Source organism: Diabrotica undecimpunctata, chromosome 7 (assembly GCF_040954645.1).
Source record: "Diabrotica undecimpunctata isolate CICGRU chromosome 7, icDiaUnde3, whole genome shotgun sequence".
Taxonomy (NCBI): Eukaryota; Metazoa; Arthropoda; class Insecta; order Coleoptera; family Chrysomelidae; genus Diabrotica; species Diabrotica undecimpunctata.
This window is the reverse complement of record NC_092809.1, coordinates 20,108,553-20,128,471: the sequence shown is the minus strand read 5'-3', so window position 1 is coordinate 20,128,471 and position 19,919 is coordinate 20,108,553. Positions and strand designations below refer to the sequence as shown.

The following is a 19,919-nucleotide window of genomic DNA, read 5'->3' as shown; positions in this document are numbered from 1 at the left end:
CTCTGTAATGCTCCTGCGACATTTGAGAGGCTTATGGAAAATGTGTTGAGAGGGTTATCTTGGAAAACATGCCTGGTTTATTTAGATGACATAATCGTCTTGGGGGAGACATTCGAAGATCATTTGAGGAATTTAGAAAACGTTTTTAATCGACTTAAAGCTGCCCAATTGATGCTAAACCCCAAGAAGTGCCAGCTATTTCAAGGTAAAGTCAATTATCTGGGTCATATAGTCAGTAAAGAAGGAGTGGCCGTGGATAAGGGAAAAATCGATTCCATTAAGGAATGGCCAAAACCAACTGACAAACATCAAGTGAGAAGTTTTCTTGGACTATGTACTTACTACCGGAGGTTTATTAAGAAGTTTGCAGATATCGCTAAGCCATTAACGCGACTTACAGAGGAATCAAGAGAATACCGCTGGGATATAGACTGCCAAAATGCCTTTGAAACGTTGAAAAAGCATTTAATAACAGCACCAATTTTGGGGTATCCACTGCCAGAAGGAGAGTTCATCTTAGATACGGATGCAAGTAATGTGGGAATTGGAGGAGTGCTGTCTCAGATTCAAGGAGGACAGGAACGAGTCCTCGGATATTTTAGTAAAGTTCTTTCAAAACCAGAACGGAATTATTGCGTCACGAGAAGAGAACTTCTGGCAGTAGTGAAATCAGTAGAGCACTTCTATCAATATCTCTATGGCAGAAAGTTTCTAATCCGAACCGACCATGCCGCCCTTAAGTGGTTGATGCAGTTTAAGAATCCAGAGGGTCAGATAGCCAGGTGGATCGAACGACTCCAAGAATACGATTTTAAGATTGAGCACCGGGCCGGAGTTAGCCACAGAAACGCTGATTCTCTTTCCAGAAGGCCATGCTCAGCAGAGTGTTCCCACTGCAACAAAACGGAATCCAAGGAAGCAGCAGTGCTAAGAACGACGATTGTCAACGACGACTGGACGCCTACTAAGATCAGGGAAGAACAAGAGAGAGATCCAGTTATACAGAAAATCCGAAAATGGAAAGAGGAAAACCGTCGACCACCTTGGCAGGAAATATCAAACCTATGCTCAGTAGTTAAGACGTATTGGGCCCAGTGGGACTCATTTATCATCGAAGATGGCTTGCTTAAACGAGTCCTGGAAAATGATGACGGTTCAGAGAAGAGAAGACAGTTGGTGATCCCAAAGAGCAGAATAGCCGAAGTACTTCGTCAGTTACACGACAGTCCATCGGGAGGGCATTTTGGTGTAAGGAAAACCCTTCAGCGAATTCGGGAACGGTTTTATTGGATGAACAGTTCCGATGATGTAAAAGACTGGTGTAAGAAATGTACTATTTGTGCCACGAGTAACGGGCCTTACCGAAAAAGGAGAGCTCCTATGAGACAATATAATGTTGGAAGCCCGTTTGAAAGAATAGCTTTGGACATCGCTGGGCCATTTCCAGAAAGTGAAAATGGAGGCAAGTACATGCTGGTAGTAATGGATTACTTCAGTAAGTGGGTCGAGATTTACGCACTTCCAGACCAGAAGGCCGCCACCGTTGCAGATAAGTTGATCCAAGAATATATCAGCCGATTTGGAGTGCCTTTGGAGATCCATAGTGACCAAGGCAGGAACTTCGAAAGCGATCTATTCCAAGGAATATGTGATAGACTAGGCATGAAGAAAACAAGAACTACAGCATATCATCCGCAATCTGATGGTATGGTAGAACGGATGAATAGGACAGTTGGCAAATATTTGACAAAGATGGTGTCCGATCATCAGCGAGACTGGGACCAATACCTTCCGTTCTTCACAATGGCCTACAGATCTGCTGTTAACGAATCAACAGGCCAGACACCAGCGAAAGTCCTATTCGGACGCGAAATGCGACTACCTTGTGATCTAGAGTTTGGGTGTCGACCTGGAGAAGATGTAGCAGGTGAAGAGTATGTGATCGAATTACGAAGAAGAATGGACGATGTACATGAGTTGGTCCGTTCCCACCTTCAGATCGCTAGCGACCGAATGAAGAAACGGTACGATACACAAGCCGAAAAGGGTTGCTTTAAGAAGAACGACAAAGTATGGCTGTATAATCCCAAGAAGCGAAAAGGTTGTTCTCCCAAATTGCAGCAGTTTTGGGAAGGTCCATACCTCATCATGGAGAAGATCAACGATGTCATCTACCGAATAAGCAAGATTCCGAGGGGAAAGCCGATGATAGTACACCATAACCGGTTGGCATCTTTCGAAGGTGACCACGACGTAGATGAAGAAGTGGAAGTAAACCAAGTCCAAGATGTGTCTGACCTCACGTTTGAGGAATTCATGGGTGCCTATGGAGGTACCGGTAAAGCGAGACATGGTGTTACCACTGAAGAAAAGCAAGATCTACTCGCGCTCCCCGATGACTACTCGCTGGCCCTTACCATCCCGGCCAGTATCAAAGACGCACCAGGGTTGGCATCCGTCTTTCGAAGGAAGTTTGGTCGAGTTGCAGAACTTCAATGCCAAGTGCCAGCGTCCGGTAAAACCTTGAAACTCCAAGATGCATCACGTTACCTTTTCTACCTGGTAACAAAAGACACTGCCCGTGACCAACCTACCTACCGAGATGTATGGGAAGCCTTACTTCAATTGAGAGGGCACGTACTAGAGTCCGACGTGCAAAAGTTAGCCATGCCAAAGTTGGAGTGCCGCCAATTAGATTGGAGGGTTATCCGAAATATGGTGGAGGAGATCTTTAAAGACACCGAAGTCCAGGTGTTAGTCTGTTGCAATCCGCATAGTTACTGGTGCGGAGAGAAAACCGTCCCTTGTCATTTTTATACAACTGGAAGTTGTAAAAGAGGGTCCAGTTGCCGATACCAGCATACAGTTCCGGTTCCAGTCCCGACAAGGTTCCAGGAGGAACCATCTTTTAAGAGGGGGGCAATGTTACGATAAATATACTGGCCTAACTTTTATGACTAATTATTCTGTTTTATTGTAGAAATTTCGGTGGAAGTCTAGAACCAAAATTATGGTGAATGAGCCGGCTAAGCTTCTCGATCTTTCGATGCTGTTCTAGTATATCAGGATTTCGTATATAAATACAACATTTTTATATGGAGGGCAGTTAATACTCAAGACCCGCGCTCGCGAATTTGTACGTACGGATATAATAAATTATTGTCAGATAAGTTAATATAAATAAAGAAATAAATTAAATCCGTAAGTGTTATAAATATTGAACCTTTTAATAAATTCACAACAGTATATAAAATATTTTTTCCAGGTATGTGGTGATACTGTTTTATGGAAAGGAGCTGAAACTACTCCACTTGTATCTGTTGCAACTACAAAGATAGTCGCCGATGTTCTCAAAAAGAATAATCTACCTGGAGCTGTAGCATCATTGTGTTGTGGGGGTGCAGATGTAGGCAAGGCTATGGCTGCTGATCACAGAATCAAATTGTTATCCTTTACAGGAAGCACTCATATCGGTCAACAGGTGCGTTCCAAAATTAATTTATTAATTAAATATTTATATTTGTTCTATTTGGGAAAAAAGAATTTAAAATCACACAATCATGATAGTATCGTGTATACTTCTTCTAGTAATATTAGTTTTTCTAGGGAAAATCATTAAATGGCACCAACCGTTTCTATTACGAGATGGCGTGCCGGACTTTTACCGACTAAAAACCATCGGGGCCCATTAATGTAGGGATGAAGTGGAATCGACTATCACGACATATGCGGTCACATTCATCTTGATGATAAACATCCCACTTTACTTCCCAAAAGTCTGTCTTCTGCTTCTTTCTTTTTAATTATCTTCTTTATTAATTGGTACCCTCGTTGCCAGTTCTGCCGACTCTTTAGCATGTAATTTATCAATAAACTTTCTGTTTCAATAATACAATGTTGTCTGTCTTCAATCCATAGGTGCGTCTCTTAGAATATGTTCGAAAATAACCATGACCACTCAATGGTAACTTAGGCCCTTGTGTTTTTACTCTATCCATTTTTCTGGTGTCCGGTATCAACTGTAGTGTCCACCGCTTCTTATCCATATATTCTGCCATTTTTGCATCGTCGCCTCTCTGGCTTCTTTCCTATTTTCACCACCATTGCGCTGCTCGATATCTCTTCTCTCCTGCATAACGTTAGCCTAGTTAGCAAATCGTCTAAGTCCATTTTTATAAATTTTACAGAAGACACTAAAAAGTGAATAAAACACACAATATAGAACCAAGTTTCATCAAAATCTCAGATTATGTGCTTTTTCCTTTCTTCTTTTAGCTGAAATCAACAAACTAAACTATTTTCCATTATTTTCATCTTTTGTGGTCATGGGGGGGGGGGGGGGGTTTTCATCACTTAGACGTATTTCTCGATCATTAAAATTTGAGTTAGTTCTTTATACTGGACATAGACGTATTTCGAATGAGGAACCAATGGATTTGAATGGTTTTCCAGATAGTAATACTTATAGAAAATTTCTATTGTATTTAATACAATTATTTAATTCAATTTCCGTTCGGATATTATTATATTATTTTCTAATAATTTCCAAGAAATTGATATATAGGTTTTGCATGAATTTTATTTGGTTACCTATTATATAAAAAAAGCTAACACAATAAATCAAGTGGCACTTAACAAGTAAAAACAATTACATTTCCTTATCCCAAATCCAAATAAACAGTAAATACTCAGGATTAAAAAGAAAAATCACGACCAAAAATATTCTTTATTGACTAAAAAAATACAATGACTAATGACTAAAAAATGATAAGGACTTAAGTTTTTCTTTCTCTCTCATTCTTTTGTTCTACATATTTCCCTCGCGCTCTCTCTTTCTCTCACACCCACACACACACACACACACAAACACCTAAAGGCACACAATCTTCTACTTCTAATGTGGTATATTATCATAAAATGAATGATAATCAGCAGTCAAAGTAAGCTTAATCTCTTGCAAATGATCATATTTTTCTTTTGCCACTTTCAATCTTTCTTTATAAAGACAAGTAATATTTTCGTCTACTTCAGGCTCATTTCGATTCTGTGCTGATCTAGAAGCTCTTTTCCTTTGTTCTAGAACACTCCAATCATCACTAAAATTCAATTTGAAGTAAATGTTCCCATCAGGATTGTATTGAAACGCACGGACATCATTCACTTTTGGATCACCTCTAGTTTTCCTGGTCTTATTGATTCATAAGGACCAATTGTATCAAATTTTTTAAATTCTCCATGATACAAGTAGTTGACTTTATATGGTTTAGGATGTATTCGTGCATTTTCACAAATATTAATATAATCAGCAGGCACATTTATTTTTCTATTCTTCAGCTCCCTTTCGATACAAGAATGCATCGAGTCAGCTTCCATTTGTGTATGACCCTTTTCAAGATATTTGTGTTCGATTATAATTGATTTCTGTACAGCTAATCTTAACAAAGCATTAGAAACAGTAACATTTTTATTCTGGTACCCACAACTGTCACTGTAGAAGATTATCTTGTCTTTTCCTAGAGGTAGAGGTAAGACTTCACGTTCAATGAAGTTATATATCATTGTTGCAAATTCATTTGAAGTAATGCCACCTTCAGTTTGGTTCCATAGATAACAATACCCGTCACAACTTTGAAGGTTGTAAATTGTGAAGTTGTGGACTGAAAGCTTCATTTTGTAATACAAAATGGAAACGTTAGATTTAGGACAAAGAAGGAGAGATTGCAAGTCCATCGTGTAAACTAAATACTTTTCATTCTGTTTGTCTGCATTTTTTTCCTTTCTTGCAGCTTCTTTCCTTTCAACATGCTCATTGTACACACTTTCAGTGCTATTTCCAGTTTTAAATTTGGCACACTCTTCACATTCATCTTTTTTTGGCACAAACAGGCTTAAGTTTTTCTCTACAAAAGCAATATGAAATTCATACGAACTCAATGGTTCAATGTTTCTTTGATGGCACCAGTCAGATTTATAGAATTCAAACAATGCTCGCTTTGATTTCCATATGGGTTCTACATAGAGCTTTTGTGAAACACTTCTACAATAATGCGATTCCATCTTGGGCAACATGTCCAAAAATTCATAAAGCGATCTTTTTTGTTCTGCTTCTCTTAATATAGGTTCCTCATTAGAAAATTCTTCGGCATCAATATGCTGTTCTTCGGGATTTTTATCTTTCAACCAAGTAAGAATGGCTGAATTACCAAGAGCAAGTGTACCGAGGAACATCCGTTTACATACCCGTACCGTCTCCAAACCTTTTTTGAGATGATATTCGTAGCTGAAAGACCGCCTTGAAGTATCAACGTCTTTTCTGTTTCTTTCTCGCTTTGTAACGCTTTTATTGATCAAGCCTTTTAGAAAATATTTTTTTGTATTACGATCTAGTGCCCAATACTCTGAGAAATTAGCTTTTCTATCGTCTTCTGTGAGAGAAAAACATTTTAGTACACTGCGTTCCTTCCTTTGGCAGTTGCGCCTTTCTTTCATTTTTTTGGCTTCTTTGGTGATCTTGTAGTTCCATGTTCCATCAGCTTCTTTTTTTTTCTCCTTATATGTTTTCCCTTCATTCCTAAGTTTCATTTGCTTTTTCTGTGCCCACTTCATTTCGTCAACCTGGTGTCTTCTTTTACGCATACGAGCTTGTATGTTCTCTCCAACAGACGACTTGCCAGAGACATTTTCCTTCTTCTCTTCTATAACTGATTCGCCAGATACAACATTTTCCGTATTCACTTCTGAAGATCCAGAAATGGGCGCAAGAATTTCAATTGTGTCTACATCAACATTTACAATGGAAGGTTGCAAATTACTGACAGGTTGAAAAGTATTGGACCCAGTATTTTCTGAGACTTCTATTTCTGGGACTACAATTTTTTCTTTATTGGGTCCCACTTGAATTCCATAATATTCAATTCCATTTAATGATTCAGGATCAGGTGCTTGTAAAACGTGATATGTCATAATATCTCCTTCCATAGCAATAAGTTGGATGCTAGTAGCTGTTGTGTCTACATGGGAATGAACAACCTGATTTTTATCAGCTGTAATGGTTGTATATTCATGGGCATGGAGATCCTGGTGGATATCTACTCTGGTAGTTATTTGTTCAACGACATGAGTAGCATGGTTGATATCAGCTATGATGATTGTATCTTCATGGATATTCTGGTTGGTATCAGTCGTGGCGGTTGTTTCTTGATAGCCATGGATATCCTGGTTAATATCAACTGTAGTGGTTGTTTCTTCAACGACATTAGTATCCTGTTTGATATCAGCTGTGATGAGCGTGTGTTCTTCATGCACATCTTGGTTGATATCAGCTCTTGTGATAGTAGTATCACTTGAATTCAGAACCAGAGCCAATAGTTTTGCAGCTGTGCCTTGTTTTCGAAACATAATGGACTGCTCCTGAATGTTTTGCTGTAAAGAAGTTAAAGAAAAATCATTAAATAAATCGGTTAATTTCATCTTCTTTTTGACAAATCACACATGGAGGCACCTTGCCTGATGAGTCAAATAGAAGACCCGATTTATTACATAGGTAGTTGTCAAGTCATACACTATCTTGACATAAATAATTATTCACAGTAAAACAATGAAACTGCTTTTAACTAGGTACTACTTCAATTTTTTGAAGACAATTTTTTACAAAGAAAACAATTGAAGTCCCTCAGCCTTATTAATAGTCGCCCAAGCCCTCACGATTCATTTGGAAATATCTCTTTACTCCTCAAAATTAAAAAATAAGTCCTTGCTTTCGGGGTAACGCTATTATTAATTATTTTGTATTCCATATTTTGAAGACAAAAGAACAAAATAACGTATTTTACGTACTATTGTAACAAAAATGAAGGTTAAAAAATAAATAAGTAGATATTCATGTGAATTACGTGAACAAAAAAATCAACACTAGATAGCTCTAACCTCAATATTTTTGTAAAGTACCTTAATTTAAAGTATTTTCACTGCTCATACGCATTATAATAGATAATATTGTTACCTTCTAAAACTTGCTCGTGAAAACAGCTAAGTAGAATGTTAAATTAACAATCCAAACTTGATTCTGTGTAGAATTCCGTCGTCATGTGCAAACTAAGTTGGTACTAAGGTACAGTAGGAGTTAGACGATTTGCGAACACAAGTCGTAAACATCGGAGTTAGACGGAACGAAAAAATACGAATATACAGGAATCTACAATTTGAATCAGTGTCCTGATTTTATTAAAACGTGTATCGTAGCGACACCTATCCAAAAATATCAAAATCTCATTTTTGACCAAAAGTGGACTTAGACGATTTGCTAACTAGGCTAACGATAAGTAAAACAATAGATATTTATTAATCTATAACTTGTAGAGCCGCCGAAGATATTGTCCTAAAACCACTGGCTATATGTAGTATTATTTTTCTTTGATTACTCTCGAGCTTATTTCTGTGTGACATATCCTGTAGTGATCTTGACCACACTGAAATTCCATATAGTAAACTCGACTGCACTTCTACTCTAAGGAGTGCTCACTTACTTGAAGTTTGTCATCCTTTGTTGGGTTAAACTGTTTCAGTCTAAAGTGCAGCCTTCTCCACTGCCCTGCTTAAATGTTGTTCAAAAGAAAGATTGCTATCTATTTCGATGGCCAGGTACTAAACAAAGGATTTTGAAACTACTTGACTGCTTTATTGTCTGCAAATACTATGTCCTCTCTGTCTCTCCTGCCTGAAAGGATTACGGCTTCCGTCTTTTCAGGTGCTAATTGTCACGGGCTCTTAATACTACTCCTAAATCGTCTGCAAAACCTATTGTATAGCCTCCGTTATGGTGCAGTAGCTTTAGAATAGGGAAGATGTTCTATAGACATGGAACTATTACTGATCCTTGTGGTATCCCTGCTGAGAAGTATTATTAGTAGTTTTAGTAACGTTAGGCAACATATTATACATCTTTTGCAGTGGAAATCTTTATGGATAATAGAGAAGTTGTCCCTAACAGTGTTAAGCTTGAGTTATACGTCTATGGGAGTTTCAGGTATCCATATACGAGAATACTAATAGTCGCAGATCTGCGTACCTATAATACCATCGGTTTTGGATGATATAGAACGAGCACATTATACATTAAACTTTGTATACATTGCAGTTGTCATTTCGTCGGAAAAGTCATACGTAAAGTAGTATTACTGTCTCTAATCCAATACCAATGTGCAATATCTTTAATATATCTAAGGCTATGTTGAACTGTTCTTAATTTTTTGTATCAGTGTTTATAAAATTTTCAAGAATTATATCTCCGGGTAAGGTTTTCCATCTACTATTTGCGTAAAGAGTAATTTCTGCAACAATGCATTATGTACATGTCATCAACTGATTTCTTTTGTATTTTGTACTTCAGGAACTGTAGTCAGGAATTATGTAAACTAACAATTTGTTCATTTGTACACACAAATAATGGAGATTATATTATGTAAAATAAGAATCATCTTAAAATACTTCACACCCAAAAGAGAGGCGCCAACACAAACAAAAATCAGAGTCGAACGACTAAATGCGGAATCCACGGAATACTTATACAGAAAAAGAATATCAGTGAAGATTGCTGGGAATGAAATATTAGAAAACGATAACATCGAGGAAAGCTGAGAAAAACTCAAAAATAACATAATTAATCCAGCAACAGAATCACTTGGAGAGAGGAAAGTAACCAACACTAACATATCAAACAACAAAGCTGAATGGTTTAGAGAGGAAGTGAAGACAAAATGTGAAGAAAAGAGGAAAGCCTTTTTACAATACAGAACACAAAAAATACAAGAGGCATACAACCACTATGAACGAATCAGAAAGAAAACTAATAGTTAGACAAATAGAAAGGGAACACTGGCAGAGCTTTTCAATACTGATGGAACACGACTTCTACGGAACATAAAAAGAAGAAGAACAAGAAGAAATAAAGGGATTTCAGTCTGAAATCCGTCCTTTGTTCACTGTGCTTTCGTCATATTTTTGTACCATTCATTTTATTAAATATTTAAAAAATCTTAACTAATCCTGGTTCTCATCTGTAAGAGATGTCCCCTTCCGCTTTCGTATAACAATTTTTCCTTCCTTGTTCAGAGATAAACCTACCACAACTATTAACTGGATAACTGTGTATACGCATACCAAATTTACAGCTCTACAAATTTGTTGCCCTCGCCCGTATCGTTTGTTTTGTTAAATAAACATAACATACTAAATAGAATAAAAAGTATTTTCATTATTTGCCTTTTTATCTAATTTTACAGATACATGTATATATTTTCAGGTGGGAGTGGAAGTTCAAAAACGTTTTGGAAAATTTTTATTAGAACTTGGCGGAAATAATGCAATCATAGTAGCTGAAGACGCCGATTTAGATATGGTGGTACAAGCAAGTGTGTTTGCATGCGTAGGAACCGCAGGACAACGATGTACAACTACAAGAAGACTGATCCTACATAACAAGGTAAAATATTTTTATGCTAAAATTGATAAGGGAATATGCAATATAGTAAAACACGTAAAAACTGCTTAGTTTGATGTTAAAGGATGTATTTTATTTACAATCATTAGTTAGTATCAAAAGATAAAAAACAAGTATTAAAAAATATCGGAGCAAAATATTTATTAAGGCCGGTTTTCACGCTACGTCTTATTGTACGTTTTGTTGGATAGGACAAATCCTATACAATAAAACGTGGCATGTAAACAGCAAAACGTACGTCTTGTCGAATCGAAATGAAATCCAAGGTCAGATCGTAGAAATGATGGGAGAAGCATAGTTTTGCGAGAACTGATAGGATAAAACGTTACGTGAAAATACATGTTCAGACAGGTCGTCCGATCTTGACTTATTTGACGACTAGTTCCACTGCAGTTCGTTTCATTTTTCCCAAAAAAAGCCTAATAATGTCAGATTTGCGGCAATGCACCCACGATTTTCTCGGGGAATTTATTGAATTGTATAAAAGTTTTTAAGTAGTTATGTTTTAAAACCAAGTAGATTGCATTACAGGTTTCAGGAATTATTTGGCTTAACGCTGGTTTCGATATTATGATTGTGAACTCCAAGTCCTTGACGCTGCGTCCTGTTGTAAGATATCTGAGAGTTGCTGTGAGTCTTTCATGGGGTGTAATGGCTTTTCTCATGAGGTGTCTTACTTCAATATGTATGGTGTTACCAACTCTAGCAATTGACAATAGGCTGAGGTGTCCATTCGCAAATAATTGCGCCAGTCATCTGGTTCGCCTCTTTTAGTAACGAGACGTGGGAATACTGGCTTCTTTTTAGAAGCTCACTCTCTTGACCATCTTGTCTTTTCCCTCTTCATCCCCTTTTTCCTCAGTCGTGGTATCTTTAGAGTTGAAAAAATAAAAGAAAGCAGCCGTGTTTCCTCCATAATAAAAAAAAACACTAAACAAACTTCACACAACTCAAGACTCTGAATTAGAAATGAGGTAGAAAACGGAAGGAAAAACGTAGTGTGTATACACTGGACAAAACGTACATTTTGTCGTACGTTTTATATGACCCACAAAACGTATAAGACGTAGTGTGAAAACGGGCCTTTATAGAATATTGTGTTTTTCAAAAAAACCAATTCGATCAAATGTATTTTGTCAAGTATTTGAAACTTCAACTTTATTCTAACAATCAATTGAAGAGGATGTCTCATTGGCAAGACTTAAATTTTAGACCTTCAACTGGTAGAAATTAAATAATTCCAGCGGCGTTATTATTTTTTTAGAATTGAATTATTTTATTAAAAATGAATTCCATCATGATGTATCTGTAGATACTTTTGTGAACTTCTACTTGCCCAAGCGGACCAGTCTTTGCAGACTATCTTTATCTTGGGCTATCAATATTGCGTCGTCTGCGTAACAGAGTATTTTTATTTCTTTGTTTCCCATTCTGTATCCTCTTCCTTTGTTAACGTTTTTGATGATTTTATCCATGATTAAATTGAAGAGCATGGGGCTCAATGAATCCCCTTGTCTTATTCCGCTGCCTATTTCTATAGGTTCTGTAAGTTGTCCATCTATTCTGACTTCCATTTTGTTGTTTTGACAGATGTTTTCGATAGTTTTTATAATGTTTAGGGGAACTTCTCTATTATACAGAAGATGGATTACATCTTTAAATCTTACTCTGTCAAACGCTTTCTTTAGGTCAATCAAACACAGAAATGCTGGTCTATTATACTCTAGTGATTTCTTAGTAATTTGCTTTATAACGAATATTGCATCTGTATACGATCTTCCACTACGAAAACCCTGTTGTTCATCTGCTAAACTTATATTCTGATTTATTAGCGCTTGTAAAATTTTAGTTGTAAGTTTTAGCGTAGTGTTTACCATGTTTCTACCTCTAGTAAGTTTCTACCTGTTGTTATTTTCTTTTTTGAATAGTAGAATTAACTGGGCGTAGGAAATTTCGACACTAAGCAGGTAGCGACTAAAATTTAATGGCAATTTTCGACACCAGCCCCAATTCCCGTTTTTATCTTACAGGTATATTCGACACCAAATAAATATAGCTGCGACATAAATAAAATACCATAATTAATTAATTTATTTATTTTAATAAAAGTAATGTGCATTTTATTTCTTTATAACTGTAATAATATCTAAATATAATACAACTAGTACCTAATTTTTGTACATTTTACCGTTAATATACTTGTATACAATGATTTATTTGCTATTATAGGAATGATAAGATACAGCTTTTATAAAATCTAACCTACGTATTTGTTGGGATCGTAGTTTATCCATCATTTTCTCCAAAAATGCCAATTTAGCCTTAACAGTAGTATCTTTGATTTTTGCTGTTATATGTAAACTATTTATTTTGACATAAGTGTCTACTTGAAATTCTTTTAACTTTTCAATAAAAATAAAAGGATGTGTTGAATAAAAAGAAGAATTAAATCTCGAATGAAAGGATTCACAGGCATTTGTGGTCCTCGCAATAGACGGATTCTGATTAGACCATATGTGTGGTGGAAATAGAGCGCTATCGAAAATGTAATTTTCCAGTAAATAATCTGCATATATATCAAGTGTTGCGTTTATAGGTTTATATGACATTAAATCATAAAGAAAGCATTCTTCAACTTCTGCTGGATTTAAATAAGTTAAACCAAACGTATGCCTTAACCATTTCTGAATTTGTAAACTTATATTCTTGTACCAAACCCAAAGATTGAATTTTTTTAAACCAGTTTTGGTGTAAGTGAAAACGGCATCAAGCTTTACTTCAAGCTTTTTTGGATCGGCTTCATGATTATGTACCAAATCACTTCTTTTGATGGTGAGGTCCTCACAGCCTATTGTAAACACTTTTGCGGAACACTTAGTGTTTCTTTGGATGAAGCGCCAAAATATCTCCCCGCTTTTTAACACTTTCTGTTTCGAGAACGAATGATGCTCCACCACTAATAAATCTCGACCACGGGAACTTTTTATCAAACTCATTTTTTAAATATCCGTATACGTGCACAAGTCAACGTCAAACAAGAAATAAATTACAACTGAAATAATTTAGTCACAAGTACACAAGTGCCACGCCCCCCGCCGTGACAATAAATATTGGGAAAACCCGCTTGTCCTGCTTGGGTGCAAATGTCCATCGCCGCTAATTACCTACCTACCTGCTTTACGCCGCGGTGTCGAAATTTCCTATAATAAAATTTGACCATTCGATTACCCCAGGTACAAAGACAATTTGGTGTCGAAAGTTCGCCCGCCGAATTAATTCGCTCATTCTCCATTCTTCTGGTATTTTATTATGTTTTATAATTTTATTAATTAATGTTGTTAATTGTTCTGTCATTGCTACTCCACAATATTTCAGTCAGTAATTCTTTCTGGGATACATCAACTCCTGTCGATGTTACTTATGGAACTACATCTTGGATTAAGAGAGGTTTATATTATTTATTATTTATTTAATATATTAATTACAGCTTACGAGTAACTACATATAATTACATCTTGGATAAATGAACTATTATAATTAACTAACGAACTAATATTATTCTGAACTCGATCCCTTTCTTCTCTTTTTATATTATAACACCTATGATGAATCGGTCTATCAGTAGGTCAGCTTTGTTGTGCAAATAGTAAAGAAGTCCACGCTTGGATTATTTGCAAGCATGCAAACTCAGGTATTTTGTTAAACTTGACACACTATGTTTGTCTCCGATTCTGATTAAAACAATAACGCAATGTAAAACATTATTTCGGGATTTTTTTACTAATATCTCTTATTATTTCTTATTAATATCTCTTTAATCTTTAATATCTTAATATCTCACCACATACAAAGCCTATTTGGGACTAGAATATAATTTTTTTATAACTAAATAGAATCGAATGTTTTTAATAACAATTGGTCTATTTGTTATTTGGTGATTAATTATCTAAACAATTTTTTGTATCTCAAAATAGAATTCTACTTTTTGTTTTTGTATTTTACGCTTCTAATATTCAAATCACATAATAAATTAAATGCAAAAATACTTGGCTATGAATTTTATCTCTAGGTCGATTATCTCCCAATAATCGACCCAACAAAGTATTGCTACTTTTCCAAAAGTATACATATGTAAAAAATGTTCTTTTTAAGGTTTATAATGAAGTTTTGGAAAGATTAAAAAAAGCCTACAGCCAGGTACTACACAGGATAGGAGATGCTTTAGAAGATAATACTCTAGTAGGCCCACTTCACAGTAAACAATCGTTACAAAAATATGTAGATACTATAGAACAGATTAAGAAGCAAGGAGGAAAAATTGAATTTGGTGGCAATGTAAGTATATTTTATCTTAATCCAACTTAAATTATCTTTATAAATTACGTTAAATAGGTGACTTAATAGTGATAGATGACGTTACAGAGCCCCTGTGACCGATAATTTCAGATGTGCACCAACTTTCAGATGATGACCTCGACCGAAGACTATAATTCTGTGAAAATATGTCCAACAATTTAGTAAAGATTGCAATACTTTAAATAGAGATAATTTGTTTTTAGGTATTAAATAAACCAGGATTCTATGTCGAACCAACAATAGTGACAGGACTTCAGCATGACAGCCCTCTATTACACAGCGAATGCTTTGCACCAATAGTATATGTATTAAAGGCAGATAGTGTAGAACAAGCTATATCCTGGAATAACGAAGTACCCCAAGGACTTTCTTCAAGTATGTTTACTCAGAATATCGGAAATATATTTGAGGTAAGAAATATCATTTTATTTTCAATTTTTAAAGCTTATATTTAGCTTTTATTCAGCATGTTAGTAGCTGATTATTTTGAGTAAAAATTGCCGAAAAGGAGTAAATTACAAAAGTTTCTTTAAAATAAACAAATATTTTTATGATAGCAATGGCCAAGAAAATATTTATTATAACGTCTTCATCCTCTTGCAATAAGACATGATCTTGTTTCTCATTACATCTACGTCTTTCATGTCATTTTTTCACGTTAAATTTGTTTGGTTTCATCGATTTTGCTGGATCCATTCCTTAAATATAATATATATATTTATCAAGTGGTGTTTCTGTTCATCGCATTACATTTCACCTCTTTTTTTCAATGTTTCAATGTTTTTAATTCTATTCCTAAATAATTATCTTTACTAGTTCTAAGAGTTCTATCTCTCTTCTACGTAGTTCGTATTGTCTATCACGTAGGGTCTGAAAATAATGATCCAATTTTCTGTGACTTTCTGTTGGCCACTAATTATTTGCCCACTTTCATCTTTACATAGACTTGTTTAATTTTATCTTTTTTATGTATTCCTAAGTCCCTCTAATTTCGTTCTTTTTTTATTTACATATCTACATATCTTGTCTGCTTTCCGTCTTGGGACTTCAAATGATGTTCGTCTTTCCCGTGTTCTTCTTGTTATATAAATTTTGTGTGATTTCATTTCTTTCCTCTATTGCTTGTCTCCACTCGTCATCGAACCATGCTCCTCTTCTCGCATTTTTCTTGTTTCCCACGGTAGACGCTGCCCCTGTCAGTACTGCTGTTTTGATTATTATTCCATTTGCCCTCTATGGAGTGCAGTTCTAGCGTCCTTAACTCATTTGCGACTTTTTCTTCTCTTTACATTCCTGAATCTTCAGGTTTTCCAGGTCCAGTTTTTTTGTTCTTTGTTGTCTTTCGTTTCTTTCTTTGTTAACTCTGCATCTAAATCTGATTTGGAGTAAAAGATGGTCCGATCGACAGCATGCTGATCGTCGTGTTCTCACATCTGAGATACTACTGGCTGCCCTTTGGTCTATTAGCACATGGTCGATTTGAATGGTTGTGGTTCCATCTGGTGAAATCCATGTCATTTTGTGTATGTCTCTATGTGGGAATCATGTGGAACTTATAACCATGTTTTTACTGGTGGCAAAATTGATCAAAAACTCCCCATTCTCGCTTGTTTCATTGTGCATTGGGTGTTTTCCTCTTGTGCCATAGAACTACGGCTCCTTGTCTATTTTAGCATTCATATCACCCATTATAATCTTGATGTCATTTTTGGTCTCATTATCATATACTATCTCCAGCTGTTGGTAAAAGCTTTCCATTGTATGTTGTTCTTGTTCTTCTGTTGGGCAGTGAATGTTTATCATTTTTAGGTTAAAAAAGTGGGTGCAAATTCTTAACTTGCATATCCTTTCACTCACTGCCTGGAAGTCTATGATTTTTGACTTAAAACCATTATCCACCACAAATGCAACTCCACATTCTTTGCTTCCTTGGTCCTTCCCACTATATAGAATTGTGTGCGTTTTAGTGTCCCTGACACCTTTCCCCAGCCATCTTGTCTCCTGAAGAGCAGTAATTATGAGTAATCTTTTTTGTTCTTGCAGAGGTGCGGTTTGAGCTCCTGGTTTATTTAGTGTCCTCACATTCCAGTTTCCAAATCTATAGTCCATGTTTCGTAGCTTGAGTCGTTTCCGAAAGTGCCGTCCTGTATTCCGAGGCAAATCTTGAGGTTTCGTAACAGTGTGTTTTTTTCCGGGAGTGGGTTGTCAGCCCACTGCCCAACCTTCCGCCATTACCCGGCCGTAATGCCGCACTTCTTTGACTTCTGCTAAATTCCCCTTCTTCCTAATCACTTATGCTTTTCCTTGTGTTATTTTTCGTGGTATAATCATCGTTGTCCATTATGTCACGTAGCGTCAGTTTTTGTATCGGTACAATGTTTTATCACTTACTTCAATGTACTGTTTATAGTTATAATTTAATTCCGATTTTTGCCACACTAAGAAGAAACTACCTTAAAACTTACCTTTTGCACTTGGTTTGTATTTAATTTTCACTGCACAGCGCGATAATCAGGGAAAGTATAGTAGAAGGACAAACACTTGCCATGTTTCCGATAATAACAGTAATAACAGTATAGCCAATAACGATCAAAAATAAATATTAATAAACGTTTTATTTTTTTTTTTTTATTTTTTAGTGGATTGGTCCAAAAGGCTCAGACTGTGGTATTGTAAACGTTAACATTCCTACATCAGGAGCTGAAATTGGAGGTGCTTTCGGTGGTGAAAAAGCCACTGGTGGCGGCAGAGAATCAGGCAGCGACTCATGGAAGCAATATATGAGACGATCCACCATTACAATCAATCATTCCAAACAATTACCCTTGGCACAAGGAATTAAATTTGAATAGAAAGATTATTTATTTGAAAATAATTTTGTACAAAAAAAGTTAATTTTTGAAAATTTGTTATCTTTATTGTTAAAAATAAAATAATTATTTTAATTAGTCAACTTATTCTTGAGATAAACGATCTTGCTCTTGGGATACTCCAAAAATGCTGTGAGTTTATAATCATTAATATTTATCTCATTAACTGACATGTGCAAAAAATAGTCTTTTGTGCAAAAGTCTTAATTTTTCTCAACAATCCTCAAAGAATTTCAACTGAAGAAAAGAAAAAAATGTCTAAAGTGCAAGAAAACGTAGACGTTTGCCCCAATACCAATATCTCAACTATAGAAGAAGCCACAGTTAGAAAACATTGTTGGTCTTACGGCGCGCAGCGATGCCGCTCATGTCGGCACAGTGGTAGGTGTGTGGTAGTTTGGCGATAGACTGAGAAATCAGAACCGTACGCGCTTCGTTTTAAAAATCTTTACTTATTAATTTAACTTATTAAGAGAATAAACAAAAAAAACAAATTAATTCTATAAAAAATGCATGTATACAAAAAATATCTAATACCTCGTAAATACTTATATACATATATACAAAAAAATGCAAGTAGTTCACTCTGTACGACACGATAAATATATATACATAAAATTCACAATACTGTACGTACAATACTAAAAAAACAAATGAGTATTAAATCTGAGATATTTTATATTAATTACTACTTAACACTGTCAAGAAAGGTAGGCAATTCTTGACCTAGAATATGAAATGGATGTATTGGATGTAGATATAGAACAGCATCATCAAGTAACAAGTGAGAAAATCAACAAAATTTATTGTCATCAGTTAGAATCGATTATTTTGAACAACGGTTTCTACAAAGATATTCTAGGTTACGTCCAATATTAGTATAGGTAATTTATACTTTTGTTAATTGTGTAAAAAATATCATTCATAAATATGCCACTTGGTTCCTTTTTAAAAAATTAAATTTCATTATTTTTTATACAATTTTAAAAAGAACCAGGCACTTGGTTCCATGTATAAATAGGAATATTTTTTTATAAAGAAACATACAATATTTCTATTGATAAAGTAGCAACGAGTGGGTTTCAGGGAACACAAGAAAATGTCCAAATAAAACATGTTTATTTTCCAACAAAGTAATGTGGTTCCTTGTACAAAAACGTAAAAACAATATTTAATGCTACAAACAGGTATCAATAAAGGTAAAAGAAAATAAAAAAATGGTAATTATTATTTTTGATAGAACTTTTTAACAAAATCTGCCTCATTATTCAGTTTCAAACACAAAATCAACGTCACCATCATAACCATCTACATCATCTATAATAGCGTCATTAGCAAGCAATGATGTAAAAAAGTTTTGCTCGTTTTCAGGAATCAAATGCATAATAGTTTTAATATCATTTAACTTGGGCACAGAAATAGGTTTTCCAGTCAGCCATGGAAGCTCCAAGTCAGTTGTTAATGACAGCTGTGGTTTACCTTTAACTTTTGGTTTTAATCAACTTCCATAAACCGTTCATCATCATTATGTGTGAATTTAAAAAATAAACTAAATGGGCGTTCCTTCTCGATTTTAATTTTTTGAACCAACAACCAGTTTACTTTTTGTTCTATAATATCGGTTTTTCTGTTGACAATAATTTTTTCTAGAGTAGTTGAACTTAAGAAGTCACTGGTAGTCATGGTGTTCACTGTTATTGCATTTTTTTCCTGCAGCTTCTCATAACATTTGCATAACCTTCTGGGACATACAATCTTTGCTGAAATTTTATGGCTTTTTCTATATCGCTAAAATTAGCGTCATTGGACAGAAAACTGTGGCCCGATTCCAAAAAAATTATACCAACCAAACCAAACAACAATAAAAAGTACCAAACCCCCACATTTCACTTAATTTCATTATTGAAAAAGGAACCACGTAACATATTTGAGGTTATAAAATCCATATAACAATGTAATACTTACCTGGTGTTTATTATGTCATTGGATGGTCCTGGCAATACTTCAGAGGCTTTTAAAAGATTTAATATTTGTTTTCCACGCGACATTCTTATAAACTTCCAGATTATTTCGAAATCACTAAAGCGTGATCTAAAAACGGTGTACGACAACATAGACCTTCCGTCAATAGATGGCGTTAGGGGTATTATTTAAGATTTATATTCTGGAGCTGGGTGCAGGGGTATTGTGTAAAT

The 19,919-nt window shown here is 35.3% G+C and overlaps 1 protein-coding gene across 1 annotated transcript in view; it reads left to right on the top strand.

The window, feature by feature from the left end:
* Aldh7A1 (aldehyde dehydrogenase 7 family member A1) overlaps window positions 1–17,799 on the top strand; it is a 28,743-nt gene extending 10,944 nt beyond the window's left edge. The window contains exons 4-8 of the mRNA XM_072536817.1: window positions 3,266–3,481; window positions 10,301–10,480; window positions 14,651–14,833; window positions 15,058–15,264; window positions 17,494–17,799. Coding sequence (XP_072392918.1) covers window positions 3,266–3,481; window positions 10,301–10,480; window positions 14,651–14,833; window positions 15,058–15,264; window positions 17,494–17,706 — 999 coding nt within the window. The 3' untranslated portion in view covers window positions 17,707–17,799. The remainder of the gene's footprint in view (window positions 1–3,265; window positions 3,482–10,300; window positions 10,481–14,650; window positions 14,834–15,057; window positions 15,265–17,493) is intronic.
* Window positions 17,800–19,919: the final 2,120 nt, after the last annotated feature.